This window comes from Panthera uncia, chromosome F1 (genome assembly GCF_023721935.1).
Source record: "Panthera uncia isolate 11264 chromosome F1, Puncia_PCG_1.0, whole genome shotgun sequence".
Taxonomy (NCBI): Eukaryota; Metazoa; Chordata; class Mammalia; order Carnivora; family Felidae; genus Panthera; species Panthera uncia.
The window spans coordinates 24,364,917-24,387,170 of NC_064813.1; the positions used below are offsets into that span (position 1 = coordinate 24,364,917).

Here is a 22,254-nt window from a genome sequence, read left to right on the forward strand (position 1 = left end):
AGGATAGTTTAAGGTGATTTTACTGAATTCAAGGAAGAAGCCTGCTAGGCTTCTAGGGGTCTGGACAGAACCTGGAAGATGACTAGAGAAGTACATGAGCAAAGAGCGTCTGGGAGAAGGGGGAAGCACGCACCCTTTGGACAGCACTGGCGATCCTCTCGGCCTCGTGGGCCTTGCTCTTGGCTTCAGTGGCATCCGCAGCGGCATTGCCCAGGGCCAGCTGTGCCTCCCTCGTCTTTTCATTGGCTTCAATTATGGTCTGGTTGATGGCAGGAATTCTCCTTAGAGCCTCCTCTGCAGCTGTCTTGTTATCGTTCACACGCCTGTCAAAATCTAAAATCAAGTTCAAGGAACACATTTGAACTGAACTCTCAACAAGCCAAAAGGGAACCTTTCAGGGAGCTGCAACTGGAATTTGTTTTATGAACAATGAAAGCCAGGAGAGAAAAATGAAAACCAGCATGGGCAGCCTTGAGAAGAACAGAGCACAAGGCTTCAGATTCTTGTGAATGAACATGTTTCTGGAAAGTTTATTTTCATCCAAAGCACTGAGTATGCCATTACGACCACTGCAACCAATGTTAAAGGCTGTAGTTTATTTAGTGTTTCCTACGTCTTAGCTACGGAGTTAAGAGCTTTTTGGTGTGTCTGTGATGCAGGCACTGTGTCATTTTTGTACATGAGAACTGAGGATTAAAGAGGTAGATAATTTCCCCCAAGGGTTCACAGAAATAAGAGGGGGATCAGGGATTCTAACTCAATCCCACTGACACCAGAGCCAATATACTCCACCATTATCTTGGTTTTTTATTTTTTTTTTTAATGTTTGTTTATTTTTGACAGAGAGTAAGCATGCATGCAATCAGGGGACGCACAGGGAGAGAGGGAGTCACAGAATCTGAAGCAGGCTCCAGGCCCTGAGCTGTCAGCACAGAGCCCAATGCAGGGCTCAAACTCACAAAGCATGAGATCATGACCTGAGCCGAAGTCAGACCCTTAACCACCTGAGCCACCAGGCGCCCTCAACCATTATCTGGTAAAGCTTCCATATTTATAGAACCTATGGGCTAGTTTATCAGAGGCAAGTCCAGCACTATACTGTGAACTGAGCACATGTGTTTTTTATCTTGGGTGAGGAAAGAAGATAAAAACACTGAGATGCACTTGGCAGAGAAAATTAAAAATCATCTCTATTTACCAACATGAGCCAGCTAAATAGGCATATCTTGATAACATGAATTATTCTAACATCAGAAAATTTCCTTTTTTTTTGTCCCCCACACTGGGGTATAAAGGGGTAAAATGACATGAGCTCTGAGATTTTTCTTTGAAATACTTCAGCATAAAAAAACTAGGGTGGATGCTGGGGGATGAGGTAGGTATAGTTAAAATCCTAACTGTTGAATCTAGATGAAGGATTTATGGGGTTTATTATACTATTATCTTTCATATTGTAGATGTTCCAAGAATCTCATGGTAAAAAAAAACAAAACGGAAATCGCCCTAGTGAAGAAAGCATAGACATTTACCCAATTATGTGACCTGCTCCTACCTCTCAGGTTGCTGAGGATGTCGTTGGCTTCTTGTAAGGTATTTCGTCCCTTTTTAGCAGCTTCTTCGGCAACAGCCTTGGCTGCATCTGCTCGGGCTAGGAGCTGGTCAGCAGTCTACAAACACATGGCAGATCAGGGGACGAACCCTCCAGGGTAAAGCCCTTTTTTCTCCTAATGACCAGGCACCTCCAAGCTACCACCCCGACACCTGCCCGCCTACAGCAGCTAGCCCTGGGTGCCCCACAGACTTTCCTCCGAACACCCTCGGGCTCGCTGACCTGGGCCCTGAGGTAACATCGCAGACACAGCTTCTGCGTGCTCGGTTTCAAATTTTGCCTCAAGACAGGAAGCAACCTGCAAATCAAACCAACCTGCTGTTCGATCTTTCCTTTCTCCAGAAGCTTCTTGACTTCCAGTTCCTTCCCTCTCATGTCCTCTCTGAGGTCCTCATAATCTTTTAACTTCTGGTCAATCAGATGGTCCAGATCCTCAGCTTCCTTCTTTATTTTATTTGCCTCATTCTGTGAAAAGCAAGTAAGATTGTGACATTTTAGACAAAACAATGAAGCTGATGAAAACCTAGCCTTAGTAACTCTGTAACACTTAAGACTCAATAGATATTTAAAAAAAAATTTTTTTAATGTTTATTCATTTTTGAAAGAGTGAGAGCACAAGCAGAGGTGGGGCGGAGAGATACGGGAGTGGGGTGGGGTGGGGGGATGCAGAATCTGAAGCAGGCTCTAGGCTCTGAGCTGTCAGCACAGAGCCCAATACGGGGCTCAAACTCACAAACCGTGAGATCATGACCTGAGCCGGAGTCAGATGCTCAACCGACTGAGCCGCCCAGGCGCCCCCAATTTTTTTCATGTTTATTTATTTTTGAGACACACACACACACACACACACACACACACACACACACACACAGAATCCTCAGCAGGCTCCAGGCTCTGAGCACAGAGCCCGACGCGGGGCTCAAACCCACGAACCGTGAGATCATGACCTGAGCCGAAGTTGGACCCTCAACCGACTGAGGCACCCTTTAAAATTTTTTTAATGTTTATTTATTTTTGAGAGAGAGAGACAGAGTGTGAGCAGGGGAGGGGCAGAGAGACTCAACAGATATTTTTAAAAGAGCAGCATAGGTCAAGATTTTTTGGACCTTTTTTCCAAAAACGGATGTATACTTTAGACACAGTGAAAGGCACAACACTTACTGCAATGAACTTTGACAAATATATTTCCCTGTGTAACCAACTCCCCAATCAAGATATAGAATATTTCCACACCAGGAAACTCCCTTGTATCTCTTTCCAGTTAATTTCCATACCTCCCTTTTCAACAATGCAGCTGCCACTGGTCTGGTTTTTATCATAGATTAGTTTTGCCTATTCTCAAATTTCAAATATGTGAGATCATACAGTATATACATGTCTGAAGAGACCTAGCTAAACCTTTATGGTAAAAAATCAACAACACCTCAGATGTAAGAAGTGAAACTTAATAAATTTCAAGTGTATATAACATAGATATATATAATTTATACAGAACCTGGGAACAGGACTCATGACTGGAGCACAGATGCAATACTACCAATCCCCAAATATTTCACCTGCCCAACAGCATCCTGGTAAGAGTTCTTTCATTTAAACCATTTTCTTCAATTTCTCTCTTGTTCTCAAGCAGACAGTACCTGGGAGTAACACTCCTGGTGTACTGGCTCTAATAAATACAAATATATAATAAGTTGGATTTATATTAAAGATTTAGGAGTGATTAATATCACTAAAGAGTCTTTGATGTTTAATCTTTATAATCACAGGTTTTTTTGTTTTTGTTTTGTTTTTTAGAGACCGTGAGCAAGCAAGAGTGCGAGCAGGGGAGAGGGGCGGGGTGGGGGGGGGGGCGGTGCAGAATCTTAAGCAGGCTCTATGCTTTGCACAGAGCCCGACAGAGGGCTCCATCCCACGACCCTGAGATCATGACCTGAGCTGCAACCAAGAGTCAGAATCTCAGCTGACTGAGCCACCCAGGCGCCTCAATCATGGGATTCTTTATCTCGGTAAGTTCTGTTAACATATCTAAAACAGAACCCGATACTGCCACTGAGTTAGTTGGAGGACAGAGGAGGAAGGTACCCATGAAAATCACAGAGCAGTCAGAATAGCCTTCACCCAGACTGTGAGGGGTGCGTGCGGTGTGCGTGTGTCTGGGAGGCAAGGGTGCGTGCTGTGGAGGGTGATGGCGGTGACAACCAAATCCCTGTGCATACAGGTTGTCCACCCCGTACCTCCAGTGCTTCTGAGTCCACAGGCGTCAGCTGGGCAACGCTGGCATAGATCTCCACCGCTTTATCTCCAGCCCTTTTGGCCTCTTCATGCACTCGGGCGGCTTGCTTCTCCAGATCCTGTGAGATGTTCTTTGCTTGTTCGTACCTAAGGAACAAAAGATGTGACTGAGTGAAAAACTGAGTTGCTTCTGGCATCTTAATGTTAACTGCATTCATTCCAGTTCAAATCACTGCAATAGAATTTCTACAACTTTAAAGAAAATGCTATTTTTAAGTTCATTTATTTATTTTGAGTGTGTGTGTGTGTGCGCGTGCGCGCAGGGAAAGGGCAGAGAGAGAGGGAGAGAGAATCCCAAGCAGGTTCTGCCCTCTCAGTGCACTCTCACAAACTCTGAGATCATGACCTGAGCTGAAATCAAGAGTCGGATGCTTAACTGACTGAGCCACCCAGGCGCCACAAGCAAATGCTATTCTTTAAAACCAACATAGCTTAAATTTATATTTCATCTCATCACTTCTATTTATACCATATGGTTTACCACATAGTTTCTTATTTCGGATACCTTTTAAACATTTGTATCTCAAGTGTATTTTCTCTACTTTATGATATTTCCTCTCTTCTTTTTTCACTTTTGCAGAATTTTAAGTATCATGGCTAGTCTTGTTACCTTTCTCTGTAGTTACAGGAATTAGATCAAATAAAATCTCTGTAGCTCTATATCCCCGCTCTAATTACTGCACCATTTCAAAAGCATGATTAACAAAAGGAATCTTACTGCCTGAATGCATGCCCCGAATGCATCAGCATTTCATTTTTCATGGAAATGGTGCTGCTTGCAACAACTGAAGGGCCAGAAGCCACTTTTAAATGACACTCACTTTCTATTAAGCTCCTCAATCTCCAGTGTTGTTTGATTCTCTCCTGCCAGTGTTCTCAGAAGCAGATCATATGCCTCAGTTGATGTCTCATTAGCTGTCTTTGCCACTCTTACAATATCATCAGCTTCTTGTTTATGGCTGGATAACATAAAAGAAAAAAGGAACCATGAAACAGAACTATTTAATCGAGAAAGAAGAGAATTTAGGTAATGCTTACCTTACTATATATACAAATGCCAACGTGGGCAGAGCTCTATAAATACTGGAAAAATCTTATAAATTTGGAATTTTGCAATCATTTCAATGGGGCTAAGTTTACAATAACATTCAACAATCTGAGAAAATGGTATTTTCCCAGAGGTTATTTTCCAAGCAATATTTTCCTATAAAGTTTATAGAGGCAAATGTTTATATTTCTTCAAAAAATGACTTCTAAGTATAATTATTTAAGAATAATTTATCTATAAAACCATATATCCTAGCAAGGACTCATTCATCTAGTCATAAGCACAAACCTCAGATCTAATGTTTAAGCCTTACTCTGGTTCAGTTACTACATAGTCCTGAAACAGCTTCGACTATTCAGATTTTGCACAGGCAACCTAATCACTGACCAGGAAAAGCCACCCAACACTCAATGGAAAGAAACATGTCACCAGGGAATCCAGCCAAATAATGCGAATTTTAGCTGGGTAAGTCATTAAGATTTTGTCAGCTCTAAAATTTCTATTACAGTGTCATACTGCCATATGTGGTCATTCTTTTTTTTGGTATGATAAGCTTTCTTTCAAAATTCCTGTATGAAATACACCAAATTATTTTATCTTCAAGACCTAATTATCTTAGGAGTTTTCCATATGTTTTCAGCTGTCATCTTTTAATCACAAAATCTAGCTATGAAACCATGAATGTTCCACGAATGAAATTACTCAGCTCACACATTTACATTTACAAAGAATAGAAAGAGCACATGTTAAAGCAAGAAGCTGAAGTAATCGCTTTGAACAATGAGGTTAAAATTCTAACGCTGGGCTTACTTAAGCACCATGAGGTCTGCGAGCTGGTGTGCAATGCATTCAACATTTATTGAGCACTTACTATATCCTAGACATTGTGTTAGGCACTGGAACTTCAGCAGTGAATAAGCTTACATTCTAGCAACTTGTTTAACAGCTTTTTTTTTTTCAATTTAATACTCTCCTATGACTTACAGTTTTCCTACGAAACTACCTTACACTTAATAATAATTAAAAAAAAAAAAAACCTTAAAAAAATCAGGAATGAAATAGTCTGTTTTCTTGGGCTGATTTTCAAATGTACTATGTGTTAGTAAATGTCTCTTAAAATATGAGAGTTAAGCATTTTTGTTAAAAATTAACCTTAAAAATTAAAAAAAACAAATTCAACTGAGCTTATTATCAACTTAAAGGTTCTGAAATTAGACATCTAAAAATTTTATGGTTTTCTTTGAGAAGTGCAAATACAATTTCCCTCCAAAGCATCATATTCAAATATTCAAAGTAAATATTCTAATTTCAAAGGAAAGAGTACACATAGCCGATGACATTTCAGAAAAGAGAGCAAACTTTGCCAAAGTGGGATATGTGAAAAGTGTGTGTGGGTAAAGGAGGGACAATAAGTACACACTGTAAGGAAAGTTCTAGCTTAACCATGAAAACACAGGGATCTGGAGGTTACCGTTCAGCAAGCTTTCGTGCCTCTTCTGCCAAAAGAGTCATGTTGTTTGGGTCCCCAGTAGACTCTGGTTGAGTGATTGACTGAAAAGGAAATAAATAAAGCACTAATCTCAAAGGACTGAATTATTTAAATTTAATAAAGCAAGTGTCAAAACCAAATTTGTATCAGTACTATTTAGCAGAAAGAATGTCTCATTAATTAAAAGATCTTTACTTATTATTAGCCTCCTTGGCTACAGATTACTATTTGTTTTCATCAAAGGATAAGGGAAGTCTAAATTGCCTAGTGCTATAGAAGGAACAAAGCTAGAGAAATGACCCAGATGTCCTTTGGTTTTTATCCAGTTCGTGATAACTATTTAATGACAACTATGAGCAATGTGGCTTTCTTGGTCCATGACGAAAAGACATAAGTCAATTTAACTGAAGCATTCAACAGACAGTAACAGACTTGCTACAAATTACCAGGGGACTCCTACAACCCAACCTCAGACCTTCCCAATCACTCACCACATTGGCAACAGCAATCTTTGCTTTCTCAAGTTCTCGGGATGCAATTTCAATCAACTGCTCAGTGCTTTCTACCCTGGCACGTGCTTGCTCAGCCAAGTTTCCAGTCTCTTCAATGGTATTCCGGATATTCTGTAAACGGCTAATTTGGCTGGATAAGGTATTATTCAATCTCTGGAGGCGATCTATCAAATTCTGGTCTATATCTGCAATGGCAGCGCAGAAGAAAGTCCATAAATTATCTGAAGCAGGGGACGTATCTTACATGAAAGCTGAGGCAAAACCTTATTCTTCCAAACACAGATCTTTCCGATAAGCTTTTCCTAAGCCCATCGGCAGGACTGGTCAGTCTTTACTGTGTGCCCAGTTGTACCTCCACTGTTGCATTTATAACACTGTCTCCAACTGTGTGTCTGTCGGTTCCACTGACTGTGAGCTTCTCTTTCTTACTCATTCCCAGTCTTACACAGTGATTAGCAAAAAGGAGACACCCAAGAAATGTCTGACAAAGGAAAGTTTGATATTCCAGCACATGCCAGATTTAATCATAAAAATAAAATATTAAAAGCACTACCAGCTCTGAGTGCTAGACATTTTTCTAAACTAGGAAAAAACCAGGTTCAAAACAGATGTTGAAGTGTGGCCGATTAAATTCATTTTGTATTTTAGGGGCGCCCAGGTAGCTCAGTTGGTTAAGCATCCAACTCTTGATTTCGGCTCAAGGGCTCTATGCTGACCGTGAAGAGCCTGCTTTGGACCTTCTCTCTCTGCCTCTACCCCAACTTGCTTTTTCTCAAAATAAATAAATAAACATTAAAAAAATTAAAAAATAGGTTCATTTTGTATTTTAAACTAAATACAGACTTGCTGCCACCTCCCACCCCTTGGAATACCCATGTCATTTCTTTCATACTGATTTCTGCTTTTGAAGAGTTCTTCAAATTGTTTTTTAATTGTGCCCATTCAGCCTAAATCTCATACCTATGTCCTAATAAATCAAAAGATAAATATAAGCCCATGCAAATATGATTGGCACTGTCAAAACTCGCACGTGTCCTAAGATTATATTAATACACATTATATTAACACACATATTAGTATACATAAGTCCTACGCAAAATTGACCAGTTCTTATTTCAACATGATGTTCAGAGTTGGCATCTAAATTTTCCAAGGAATGTGAAAAAGAGGAGAGGTCACGGTTAAGATCAATAAAGATGAATACAGGTTTGGAAAACAGCAACCACGTAGTCAGGGTCACCAAATACTCATGCACAGTTGGTGTGGTGCAAAACTCTTGCCTAACTATAGACAGTGACCCTGCTTGAATGATCAACCACTTCTTTAATAATCTGAAGATTTTTAAGAAAACAACAAAAGACAAAGTGTCGAAATCACAGAAAATCATTTAGACTTAGGAAGCACAAGCAGCCAATGAAGTTATAAAAGCCCCTTCCCTTTAGACATTCAGGAATGTAACAGATACCAATCTCTCTGGCCAGCTTGAGAGAAACAACAGTAACTGAAAAGGGAATAGATAATGCAACTGGTAGGATCACTTCAAATGCCTTCAAATTGCAAAACCTAGTTGCACCATATAATCTCCTTTTAAAGCTGCAGAATAAACACAAGTTTAAACTACAAATAAACACTCAGGGATGGTCTGAAAGGATAAATCATTGTGAAGATATTCTTATTCTTGGCTAGTTTGAACCTAAGTAAGAAAGGTCAGCCAGGAACTCCATGAAACCAAGCCTTAGTGGGAGCAGACTTTAACCCTAGCCCGGCTATGGTGCTACCCAAGCCCCGGGAAGCAGCAGCCCATTATGTTCCTGCCTTGCAAGTGGTTCACGGGGAGGCATGATGGCCATGGCTTCTGTCAAAGCTTCTGTCCAATGGGATTGTCTGCTCTAATAGAGGAAAGGAGGCAGTCAAGGCCAGAGGAAGCTAGACCTAGCTGGGGCTGCACTAAGATGCGATCAATGCTGGCTGACCCCCCTTTCTTGCCTCTTGACTGCTCCCATGTGCTCCTGGTGTTGGCACCCCAGCTCTCCAATGGACTGATCAACAGTTAATGATAACTCTGCATTCAGTTCTTCAATGAGTATGGCAGTATTCTTCAATGGGAATTTGTTGTTTCAAGAGAATACATTACAGGAAAAATGTGTGCCAAAAGGTTTTGCCAACAAATGAACATACTAAAAACGCAAAGAACAGGAATAAACACAACAGGAAACATTTAAGTTCTTCTTATTCTATGTTTAACACTTAAAATGTACCAACACCACAAAACACAACTAAAGTTAACAAACTATTGACCTCTTTTTTTTTTTTTTTTTTTTGAGAGAGAGTGAGAGAGAGTATGCAAGCATGAACAGAAGCAGGGCAGAGAGAGAGAGAGAGAGAGAGAGAGAGAGAGAGAGAGAGAGAGAAAATCCCAAGCAGGCTCCACACTGTCAGTACAGAGCCCAACACGGGGCCTGAACTCATGAACTGCAAGGTCTTGACCCGAGCTGAGACCAAGAGTTGGATGCTTAATGGACTGAGCCACCCAGACGCCTCAACTTCTTATTTTTAAATTTCTAAAAATTTACCTTATAGAACGATTTCTGGACTCTCATATAAAAATTCAACAAACTGGCCCAAACCAGATGCATCCAAATTACTTCCTTCCTCATTAATTTTATAAAATCAAAATTATATACATTAGGGATATCTACAATAAGAAATAAGGACTATATTTAGTTTCTGTTGACCTGTACTCTGATAGGAAGATTCTCTAACTCCAAATGGGTAGATTCATAAACTCAATGAAGAGGTCAATCACTGTGGTTCCAAATGTACTAATGTTAATGCACATTTACTATGAGTATCTGTGAACACCTGTACCTCAACGATGGGATGCTCTAGACAAAAGTGACCTTAGCCAGATGGGGAACACTTTGATAGAAAGAGCAGTATCTTGTTCATGTTTTCATTAACTGGTGTTTAGCACAATGCCTGGTATACTATAGGCACTCAGTAAATGTAGAAAAGCATTTGTCCAAATTTAGAAAAAAAGCTTAATTCAGAGTATGAAATAAAAATAAAACAAGGGTGCCTGGGTGGCTCAGTCAGTTGAGCGTCCAACTGCAGCTCAGGTCATGATCTCGTGATTCTGGGTTCGAGCCCTGCATTGGGCTCTGTGCTGACAGCTCAGAGCCTGGAGACTGCTTTGGATTCTGTGTCCCCCCTCCCTCTGTCCCTCCCCAGCTTGTGCTCTGTCTCTCTCAAAAATTAACATTAAAAAATTTTTTAAAAACATTAAAGTGATTTTTTTTAAATGTTTTTATTTATTATTTTTGAGACAGAGAGAGACAGAGCATGAGCAGGGGAGGGGCACAGAGAGAGGGAGACACAGAGTCCGAAGCAGGCTCCAGGCTCTGAGCTGTCAGCATAGAGCCTGACGCGGGGCAAAAACTCACAGACTGTGAGATCATGACCTGAGCTGAAGTCAGATGCTTAACCCACTGAGCCACCCAGGTGCCCCTAAAGTGATTTTAAAAGTAAATATTTTAAAATAACTTTTTCTTACTTTCAAAGTTTTAAAAACTCAAGTTCCTTTAAAGTCAATAAAGTATTTTGAAATAGTTTTCTAAATCTTAAACCAACTCCTTCTCTGCTTATGATCAGATAAGCTGACATAATCAGCTTATCTCATCATAATATGGTACAGATAATGTACAGAGAAGTGACATAATTGCAAAGGACATTAAATACACCACAGTATAAAATGTACTTTACACGATGTCATTAGAACATTTGTTCACTTATTAAACAGAACAGTCAATACTTGAAGACTACACTTTTTCCTTATGAGGGTCCTAAGGAAATAAAGCAGTGCATAAAATAAATTCTGACTCACTAGAATAACAGAAAAAATCCAAGTTCAAATTTTCTACTTAAAATAATGTACACCCAAAATGCATACCTTTCATGATTTTTAAAAACTGTTTTAAAACACTTTGTAATAGAATAGATTTATAAAACCTTTAGAATTTTAACATCTAATGTTAAAATTTAATGTTAAATTTAACATCTAATGTTTCTGATGTGTTGGGAGAACTCTTTTCACTTGCTGTATCCAAAAACATTAAGTTGACAAGTTCTTGTATTTTCACAGATGGTTTGAAAAAATTCATATTCTACAAATAGTTTAAGAAATCGAGAATTTTGTAAAGCTGTACTAACTAACCTTGAACTAGGAGCCACGTCTAAAGATTGGGCTATCTGGCAGAAGTTACCCACTGTTTAAACATGTATACCTTTGACATCCTGGGCCTCTCGAAGGAGGTCCATAACTTCTCTCTCTGCTTCCTTTAGCCTGTCCTCAAAGGCTTGATCTGTCACCACCTCTTCCCCAGTTCCAAGGTTTGCTATGAGATTCTCTAATTCCTGGAGTTTCATTCGATGATCAGCAACCTGCACATGATGAAGAACATACAGAGAACCCAGCTGGACTTCCTGCAGGAACAATCATCAAGGGGCACTCTATACACACGCAAGTCTACACACTCCACCTATGTCCACTTTTGAACAGGTAACACAGGTGGTTTTTCTTTATTGTTCTGGCTTCCAGAGAGAAACTATCAAGTCTATTCCTTTGACGTTAAACACTACATGTGGATGATTCTCCAGTTCTGACCTCTCTCTTAGGTTTTAAATTACTTTTCTGATACCTCCACTTGGCTCTCTGATAGGTATCTCTCAATTCAACATCCAAAACTATACTCTTGATTTTCTTCTCTTAAATCTGCTCTCCCTGAGTCATCTCCATCTCAATAACCAATGCCTCCAGCTACCTTACTTTCCCTGTCCTTGCCCCCAAACACACATACTTATCCAATTCAATCCAGGCTTCCCTTTCTACTCCACTCCTGACCATCATTCTTCACATAACAGCGTGTTCTTCTTAAAATATGAATTGGATTTCCTAGCTTAAAACCCTTCAGTGCATTCTCCCTGGATCTGGAGTAAAATCTAAGGTTGACATGGTGCAACATGAGCTATGTCCACCAACCTCTCCCGTCTTCTCACAAACCAGCCCTCCTCGTTCAGGAGCCCCAGACAACCTCCACGTTTGAGGCCTGTGTATCCCATATTCCCTCTGCCTGGAACAGCCTACCTGTCACTTCTCATTCAGCTTATTCCCTCTTATTCTTCAGATCTCACCTTAAATAAATTTCCTTAGAGAGGCCTTATAGAAAGTAGTTCCTCTAGTTACTGTCTGTACCCTTTCTGGTGCTTACCTCAGTTAGTACTTTTCTTTCTTTAATTTTTATTATTTGTCTCCCAACTGGAACATAAGTCTTGGAGGACAGGGACCATGTCTACCTTGTTTACCATCTGTTCTCCAAAGCTAAGTGCACAGGAAGCACCCCTTCAATGTCTGCTGAGTGAGTGAATGAGTGAACGAGTGAATGCATGGTGGACAGCTTACCTTATCCTTCACCAGCCGGTAACATGCTGGACATTCCTGGCAGCCAGGCCGAGACCGATTGTAGAAATAGTTCTCTTCACACTGGTCACAGCGATTTCCCACAAAACCTTCTCTGCATTCACAGCGACCATCGTCTTTGCACTGGAGTGAAAGAGATCCCTCGGGATGACAGTCACACGCTGCAGAATAAAGGGAAGAGAGTACATGACAGGGAAAAGAAGGAAGAGTGAGTTCTTTTAACTCAGATTGATATCAATAAGGCATTATAAGTAGACATTTTTTTAAAACCAGGCCAAATTATGAGAATTTGAACAGTTAATTCTACTTAGCAGAGAAAACAGAAATTTTTACAGCACAAGTGAGTTTCAAAGTAAAATGTACATCCCTTGGAGGGGGCACATTTTATGTTACTTAATAATTATAGAAATTAGTCTACTGAACTAGTCAGTGCCCTTTTTTGCACTTCAAGAATTCTTCTCTACCTTCATCTCTCTGCTGTTTAATGCTTCTCTCACTAAGGAACTAGAAAACCCAAATGCTAATACTTATTTTGCATTATTTTATAGTTTGTTTACTTGCTTTGTTCTCTGAACTGGGTCAATGATTTATGCTACATTCCACAGGAGAAATGAAGGAATTCAAAAAGCAAAGCACCAAAATGTTCTGAGGCCTAATTCCAGGCAAGTGTTTATGCCAAGGAGAAGCAGATGTTTAGATGTAACTGAACCAAAAGGGCCCCAAGGGTGGGAAGGAACTGCAGCCGGTAAGTCGACCAACAAGTTGTGAGCAAAGTCTCTCACCATTTCATTATCTGCTCTCAGAATGCGATCAATAAAAATTTTTCATTAAGCACAGTGGGAAAGTCCAGTAATCAAAGGGAGACTCCCCTCGGAAAGACAAAAGACTGGAGAAAGAATCAGAAATGATATAAAAGAAGATGTAAATAAGGTGGCCGCAAAGGAACCCAAGAAGCTCCCAATCCCCAGAGTACGAGACAAGGCTAATATTCATTGATGATGGCTTAGGTACTGCCCTGACTGCAAGCCATGGGGCCAGACAGAGGCTGTCAAAGTCTGCAGTTCTAACTGGCATTAGGAAAGACTGAGTTCTATGCCCCCAAAAGTCCTTACGTTTGCAGCCTTCGGGTCCAAACCCGAAGTGGTTGACCTCACAGCGCTCACAGTGCTGACCCGTGATGCCAGGCTGGCACTCACACTGGCCACTGCGGATGTCACACTGTCCATTGGTGGAACCCAAAGCATGGCAGTCACACCTGAAAATGAACACACAACATTTCTCAGGTAAGAAAAACGGACTCTCAGCAAACCTTCCCCCCACCTCCGTTCAGCATAGAACTGATGTAATCTGTATTAGAAAACAGAATGTAAAGGGCTATTAAGACAAAATGTTATGGGCTATTAAGCGCCTGAGGTTCAAGTAATTTTCAGGGGTTCTACTGAGAACCTCCTTTTCTAACCTAACCCACAAATACAGTTATTTCACTGCTAAAACCACTACAAAGTGGCTCTCCAACCTGGCACCGCATATGTACTGACCAAGAGCTTGGAAAAGAGCAATTCCCAGGCTGCAAGCCCCAGAGGACCTGATTCTCAGTGCGTCAGAGAGCACCATGTGATTTATTGTCTTCTAACTGTTGCTCAGGTGATTCTGACACAACTGGGGAAGCTTCATTCCACTCTTTTCTCCCATTAGCTTAATTACAACTGTCCAGGATTGCCTCTAAGGATACTCTGCCTCAACTGGGCACTCAACTCCTGAACAAAATCAAGGCTACCGTTACATGTAGCTCAGAAAAATTCACCTCTCCCAATTAAAAAAGCAAAGATTACTTCCAGCAAAGGCACCTGGCATCTCACCTCTCGCAGCCTTGCCCACTCTGCAGGTTGTAGAAGCCGGGGTCACAGGCCCCACAGTCCCGGCCAGTCACGTGGGGCAGACATTCGCACTGCCCAGTCACAGGGTTACAGCCTCTCTGCTGCTTCACGGTTCCATAGGGATGGCAGTCACAGGCTAAGGGGGGAAGCAGAGAGCAAAAGATGCAAATCGTCCGGGAGAAGGACTAAAATGTAAACAATACAAACAAACCCTTTACACTTCAGTTGAACCAATACAGTAGCCACTAATCACCGTTGGCTGTTGAGCACCTGAAATGGGGCTGGTCTTGAGATGTGCTGCGAATGTGATATACATCCCACATTTTAAAGACTTAGCGTGGGGAAAAAAGAACATACATCTTGATAATTTTTAATTCATTAGTCACTAAAACGATAGTATAGTAGATGTGTTAGGTGAAATAAAATGTATCATTAAAATCAATTTCACCTGTTTCTCTTTATTTCAACATGTCTATGAGAAATTTAAACTACGAGAGGTTCACAATTTCTATTGAACAGTGCCTTGTTAGACCAAACAACTGGAAGTATTTAAAGAGACCACACATGACTCCTCAGAACACATGAGTACAACCGTGACAGAATCTGGCCGATGGCTAGATCACCTTTGCATTTGTCTGCTGGATTGGGGGCCAGGGCATTTCCAAAAAATCCATCTTTGCATCGGTCACAATAGAAGCCAGCAGTGTTATAGATGCATTTCAGGCATTCTCCTGTCAAGCGATTGCAATTTCCAACGGCATTGGGATCGATGTTGTCATTGCAGTGGCAGAGGCGGCAAAGCCTCACAGGGCCATTTCTCCCCAGAGGGTCTCCAAAGTAGCCATCGTCACAGAGCTCACATCTTTTACCTGGACATGAGACAAATCTGATGTTACAAGAGAAGGGCCTTAGACATTTCTGGTGCCATTGGATACAAATAGTCTGGTCACAAAGATTCTAGTTTAACCATCAGATGTGAGGCGGCATGCTGCAGCTGACAGGGCACCAGCCCAGGAGAAGCTTCTAGACCTGGGCTGCAGTCCTGGCCCTGTGCCAGTATCGGCTGAATGACTCCAGGCACACCTCCATTTTGTTATTAGAAAGACAGGACCCGCTCTGCCCATTCCACATCACCTGTCCTGGGGACTAACCGAAATCACGCATTAAAAGTGCTTTGTGGGGCATCTGGGTGGCTCAGTTGGTTAAGCATCCAACTTTGGCTCAGGCCATAATCTCACAGTTTGTGAGTTTGAGTCCCGCATCAGGTTCCGTACTGTCGGCACAGAGCCTGCTTCAGATCCTCTGTCCCCATCTCTCTCTGCCCCTCCCCCCTCCCCCTTTCTCTCAAAAAGATAAATAAACAAACATTTAAAAAAGTACTTTGCAAATGAGTCAGGCTCAGGGTTTATTAACCTCTCCAGTCCCAAGGGATGGCACATTCATGTTTGTTTTGTTCATGATATTAAAACAGATGAAGGGCCACTCGATATCTTAAGTTTCCCATACAACAGAGTAAGCAGGACAATTTTCTTAAAAAAGTAAAAGGTTTGTGCTAATCCTTGTTCGAGCAGTGTCAACTGGTACAGAATCAGAGTATTTAGAAGATAACTTAAAGAGATCGTCATTTGCCACCAGCTTCTATTATAGCTAAGGGAACAGAGAAGTTAAGTAACTTGCCCACAACCAAACAGTTAGAATCCAGGACTCTTTCCACCATACTAAACTCACTTCTCCTCCTCTTTTCTTTTCCATTTCTCCATTATCATTAGCTCAAGTTGGGTTCTTGATATCTTTGTAGCTAATAGGGCCTGAATGAGCCTAAATTGTTTGGAGAAACAAAGGTTTGTTCATTTATTCATTTAACAAGCACCTGCCGAGCATCTATTACACAGACACTGTTCTAGGTTGTCAGGATGATGTGGTGAACAAGGCGGACAAGATCTCCACTCTCACAAAGCTTATGCTGCAGCTGGGGAGACCAATCCACAGACATATAAATAAAAATGATTAGTTCAGATAGGGATAAGCATAAGAAAATTAAAACATTTTGAGCAATATGGCAGAGTGACAGGGCAATGGCTACTTCAGATTGGGTGGTTAGAGAAAGCTCTGTAAAGAGGAGATATTTGGGATGATAATGTAAAGACAGGAAGAAAACAGCCATGATAATATCCAAGGGAAGAATGTGCCAGAAAAACAAGATGAGCTTATGGAAGTAGTAAGAGCCAATCATGTAGGTCACAGTAAAAAGTCTGGTTTAAAGTGATATTCGAGGGTTTTTGAAGTGATGTGACCTGAAATACATTTAAAAAGGATTATCCCAGCTGCCATGTGAGAGTGGACTACAGGGCCACAGAGTGAGAGAGGCTCATTAGGAGACCAATTAGACCATTCCAGGTGAGAGAGGGCAGTGGTGTAGACCAGGGTGGTGGCAGTGGAGGCAGTGAAAAGTGGTCAGATGTGAGACAGACTCAATCACACGTGCTGGCTGACTGCTTCCAGGAAATGAAAGAAAGAATTAAAGATAAGCCTAGGATTTTAGCTTGGGCAACTAGGTGGATGTGAGTATTTTCATGCAGTTGAACAAGATTGGGAAAGGACAGGGTTGGGTTAGAAAAAAAGAGAAGAAATCAAAGATGTAGCTTGGATATGCTTAAAAATGCCTTTAGCCCTGTGACTCAAGAGGACAGCAGAAAATGAAAGACACATTCAAATTAGCAAGACCTAAAGACAGTTTAATAAACATACTCTCTACACAAGTATGGGTGTAAGGAATCCCTGAAGAGAGTGTAGCACCTGTGGTAGTGACTGTCGGGCTCCATGACCTGGGCCTCAGTGGGTGGATGGAGGGAGCAGCTAACCAGAGTCTCACATTAGAAAGGGTGGTCTGGAAAAGGCTGGCTGTAACTGAGAACCTTGATTAAGGTCACCAGCCTCAAGGACCCTATGGAGAGGAGGCCTTGGAATAAATACTCTGCCCCCACCCCCATCCCCGACCTCCTGTATGTACTTCCTGCTGCCTGGACACAAATGGAGGGTCCATCTGATGTGGTGCACACAGGCCTTGTCAGGGTGGAGAAGAATAAAGAACGGATGTGAAGGGGCAAATGGAAGGCTTCCAGCCCACCCGCCAAGTGGAGACGGCAAGTAAGTAGCTGCCACTCAGGGGAGAGCACAGTCGGGGCTGAAGACGCAGATTTTTTTAGTAAGCACAGAAAGGCTTTTGAAGCCTGAAGGACAAGACTCGTTCACCTGAGGGGAGAATATAGATGAGTTGACATGGAAGTTTTAGGCTGAGAACCAGAAGTGATCAACAGACTCCAGAGGAGAGGGAAAGAACGAAACCCAAGAGGGGGCAGTGTCACCGAAGGCGAGAAGGGAAATGTGTGGGGCAGAGCGAGCAGTCAACTGAGTCCAGTGTTGCTGGGAGACGGGGTCAGATGAGGACTGAAAACTGACCCCTGCATTTGGCAAATGGAGACCACTGATGAGGTGAACAGAAACTCTAGCTGGGGGTGAGGCAGGAGGGGAAGGAATGAAACACTAAGAGAGGAAAGGAAGCTTCTGGTCTGTGATATACATAGTTACCAGACCCTCACCCAAGAGCCTTCTCCAGACTAGGATCAGAACAGCATTTCAGTTTTGCTTTTTATCAGATAATTTGGCTATTCTAGATATGATGTATATTTAAAATGCCTTGAAACTGGTTTTGAATACAACAATTAAAAAAATGACCTAAAACAGAGGTGCATGGTAGCCCAGGGGAAGCTTTCACTCCAAAATATCTCCCAGCAACGTGACAGGTAACCCATCCCCTTTTGTCGCGGAGTCCAGGATGTAGGTTCAAGTCCTGGATGGATTGCCTACATGACTCTGGGCAAGTAATGTACTTTTTTGGGCCTTAGTTTTTCCTTCTCATTCTGTCCCCACCCTCGGGGAGGTGTTGCTCCTTCACCTCTGGCCCTCTTACGTGAGTTCCTTTGTCTGAACTAACCACACTGTCTAAAAATTATCTGTGTTTGCCTCCACACTTTTAGCTCCTGAAGAGCAGGGACCATCCCTAATTCATCTCTGCATTTTCATTCCCAAAGCCAGGGACTCAAATAAATGTATTGAAAAAAGAATATTATTATTAATTTACCCCAAAAGATCATTTTAAAGATGTTGTGAAGAAGATCTCATCTGTGAAGATCTCAGGGACTATCAGTAGTTATTTCTATTCTTCAGTAGCCTTCTAAATGAGGAACACCTTACCCTGCATCTGCAATCTCTATTCATCATCCAAAAAATATCTGCATTCATTCAACAAGTATACATGTCAAGTGCTATTCGGGGTGTCAGGGATACAAAAATGAATAAGACAGACAGAAGTCCTTGCTCTTGTGGAGCTTAAACTGGGGTGAAGGAGAGGAAAGACAGACAACAAACAAATGAATAAACAGAAAAATATCAAGTGGTTAAAAAGCACTATGAAAAAAGTAAAGCAGGAAATAGGACTAACGAGCAATGGCATTATTTTTCACAGGGTCTGGGCTGTTTTTCAGGTGGACCTCTACCTCAATTAACATCCTCAAGAAGTGCTATTGCTCATCTCCTTCAAGCCAGGTGATAACTAAGAAGACAAAGAAGACGAATGTATTTCACAAGTCTTGTGTGAGAGGCATCTAGTTATAGACTAACGGGTTTACAACATTTTGCAAGATCTCCTATATTACACTCCATCTCTCCATTACGTATCCCAAGTCGTCTCAGTGCACCATTTGTATTATTCAGTACTGTCATGAATGAACACCCCCAAATGCTTAGCTTAGTTTTATGCTTGCAGACTACCCAATGGAACAACAGAATGAGCAAAGGGATCTCTCGTCAAAACATTTTATCAGGTACATCTAAGTATAGATTCTAAGCAAGTGGGATCTTGAGCTATGCTGTGGCAGCAGAGTAAAGGGTCTTAAAAACCTGAGGTGGTAGTGCGGGGAGGGTTCACTGAGGAAAGCCTTCCTAGGGAAGTGAAGTTTCAACCCAACTCCATGGAAAAGATTGGAGTTGGACAAGAAAAGTGAGGTTTGAGTGGAAAAAAGTGGAGTAAGGTATTCTCAAAAAAGAACATCATGTATGGCAAGCCATAGAGTCTGGCTCATCTGATGGATTACAAGAAGCCCAGGATGGCTGGAGCAGGAGCAGCGAAGGCAACAGTGGGTGGTGGGAAATGAGATCAGGTCAGAGAAATGCCATCTGTGAGCCTCTGCTGGGCCGCTGTTTTAGAACACACATACAGACAGAAAAGAGTAAAAAACCTGAAAGTCAACACTAGTTTCTACTCCTTTTCTCAACTACCTCAAGCAAATGATTGAATCTCTTTGTGTTACAATGTGCTTGTGCTTAGCGTGGGCTCAGTGGAGTAGTGAAAGGAAGATGAAGTGTTATGTTTCCCAACGAATAAACAATGTTTTGATGACATACAAGATATACAAATTATTAGGTCAGTGTTTTTTATTTTTTACTTATTTCCCTGCTCTGCAGCAATATCTTTTGAACAAAAAGTTTTTAATCGTATCTGAAGCCTAGCCAGAACCTCTCTATTACATGGGGGCTAAAGTCAATGGAAAAAGAGGAATGAATGGTCATCAGTGAGATTTGGAGTCCTTAGCACGACAGTTCCTTGAGTAGCCAAGAAAGATCTAGTTTTATGTTCTTATCAAAAAGAAAGAAACTCTGAGAATAGGAACAGAGGTCTATCCAAAGCTATACAAATATTTTTTCCCAACTAAATGTGATGGGCAATGATGCACCAAAAGGACTATTTAAAGACAGAAAGAATTTAAAGAATTAAAAAAATACCAGTTTATATCAAGAATCCCAGGACAGCCCCACAAACTAAAAATCCAGTTTTGGTTCTCATGTCGGGGAGAGTACACCGTAGTGGTCATGAGCTCTTCCAGTGACTAGCCGTGCAGCTGGGACATGTAACTTAATATCTCTGCGCCTCAGTTTTCTTGGCTGTGACACGGGGGTCATGGCAAAAGCCACCTCATGGGGTTGTGAGGATTAATGAGGCAGAATGTGTCAAGTGCTCCGAGAAGTATGTGGCCATAAACATGTTGGCTATTATTTGTATCTGATACGATTCTATAAATTGATAATACATCTCTTTCCTAACCAAACTTTTGCCTACCCAGAACACCATAATCACTGAACCAAAGAAACAGACAAAAGTCCGCAAGCCCCCAGAGCTCCTCTTCCCGAGTGATTTTTGGGATGGAACACTGAGAGCCTACGGAAGAGTGGACTCACCAGTGGTGCCAGTGGGACAGTTGGTGCACACCACCTCCTGAGTCTTAGGGACAACGGCACAACTCGAGCCCCCAGGACACGGACAGGGCTGGCAATCGGAAGAGGTGCCCGCGGTCGAATCTCCATAGTACCCGTCACCGCACTTCTCACAGTGGGGTCCAGCTGTATTGTCTCTGCAGTCACAAACACCTATGTGGAGAGCAGGGATGAGAGAACAGGCCAGTGTGCAAGCACATGAGACCATGAGCACTTCCCATCCATCTGCTAGATGACAGAGGTCGAGCAGCCACCAAAGACCATCTGCTCACCTGTCTCAGAGTCACAGGTCTCACTGTGTCCATTGCAGGTACAGAGCACACACGGGCTATATGGCCCGAGACTCGGAGTTTCTCTTCTGTAACCTGAGAGGCACATCTCACAAAACTGCCCTCCGTATCCCACAGGACAGGTACAAGACTCCACCCACGTTGCAGGCACCCCAGGCCCGGGGCGAGCACTTGTCAGGGTGACATCATCCAAATAGCCAGCACCTGTGTATGACGTGGGCAGGAGAATCACTGAACTGGCTTCTGTTTTTCAAAAGCTTACAGAAAGTTAATAAAGCTAGAGAGTTATCAGATACAAAATTCCAGAGAAAATCAACTATTAGTTAAGTCATCTTTTGGAGGAGATAACTAGAAAATAGCATTCACAACATTTGTGGGGTACCTAGCATTAAGTATTTGGAAGGGCAGTATAGCAAACATTTTTAAACACATACACACACACACAACAACTGGATTTGTTGGATTCTTCAGTTCTCTCAATCACCAATGTGACAAAGGAAAAGCACTGGGAAATATTCTGGGGCAAGAAAAGATTGGAGCAAGAATGCAGGGGATAAGAAGAGTTTAAGTCCATAGCCATTAAGCAGGGTTTTTGTTCTCCTGCCACAGAAGCAGGCGCTGACAGCACAGCTCAGGAATAAAAGAGCAAAGAGCACGTGCTGACAAGTGCCACTCAATATGCTTTGTGCCCTGCATAAAACAGGAAAATTTGCTATACAAGTTTTAATACTCAGGGCTACTTTGGCAAATATGCAATTATTCCCAAGCAAATACGCCATATATCACAACGCTTCCCCATTTCCAGAAGAAAAAAAAAAGAGAGGAAGCCTTATATTGGCTTAGACCAATGGTTCATCCAACTCAACAGAGCATGGGATGGCCTCAGCAGGAACATCCTATGACATGGCAGTCCTTTATTTCATCATATTTCCTTTTAATTTCCATTCTGCTCCAGAATGTTTCAAGTTTATTTCCCTATGTTATGAAATATCACTTGCTGTTTATAGAATTCTTAGAACCTGACAACCTGAGGCTAAAGAACATCTCTTGTATTACTGCTTTGATATATTTATGGGGTTTTGTTAGCAGTTAGATCATGAGAAACAACCACTGGTTAAAGTGCTTCCAATTGTAACCATTCTGAAGTCTCCCATCCTAAAAAGTACTCTTCCTCTAATCTTGTCACTTCTCTTGAACTGTAATCCACCTCTTTTCCTTCCCTTACAGCCAAACTTCTTTGGCTTTATTCTACTGCTTCACCTTCTAGTTACTTATCAAAGCACTGCAATATAACTTCAGTTTCAACCCTCTTTAAACAAAAAATTGCCAAT

The 22,254-nt window shown here is 41.7% G+C and overlaps 1 protein-coding gene across 1 annotated transcript in view; it reads right to left on the reverse strand.

Moving 5' to 3' along the window:
• LAMC1 (laminin subunit gamma 1) overlaps nucleotides 1-22,254 on the reverse strand; it is a 128,018-nt gene that overhangs the window by 8,079 nt on the left and 97,685 nt on the right. The window contains exons 12-25 of the mRNA XM_049634117.1: nucleotides 20,906-21,127; nucleotides 20,598-20,786; nucleotides 14,927-15,172; nucleotides 14,286-14,439; nucleotides 13,539-13,681; nucleotides 12,409-12,587; nucleotides 11,234-11,390; nucleotides 6,930-7,135; nucleotides 6,421-6,500; nucleotides 4,723-4,860; nucleotides 3,844-3,988; nucleotides 1,925-2,074; nucleotides 1,553-1,667; nucleotides 134-333 (exon numbers count right to left, since the gene is read on the reverse strand). Of these exons, the coding sequence (XP_049490074.1) occupies nucleotides 134-333; nucleotides 1,553-1,667; nucleotides 1,925-2,074; nucleotides 3,844-3,988; nucleotides 4,723-4,860; nucleotides 6,421-6,500; nucleotides 6,930-7,135; nucleotides 11,234-11,390; nucleotides 12,409-12,587; nucleotides 13,539-13,681; nucleotides 14,286-14,439; nucleotides 14,927-15,172; nucleotides 20,598-20,786; nucleotides 20,906-21,127 (2,324 nt within the window). The remainder of the gene's footprint in view (nucleotides 1-133; nucleotides 334-1,552; nucleotides 1,668-1,924; nucleotides 2,075-3,843; nucleotides 3,989-4,722; nucleotides 4,861-6,420; nucleotides 6,501-6,929; nucleotides 7,136-11,233; nucleotides 11,391-12,408; nucleotides 12,588-13,538; nucleotides 13,682-14,285; nucleotides 14,440-14,926; nucleotides 15,173-20,597; nucleotides 20,787-20,905; nucleotides 21,128-22,254) is intronic.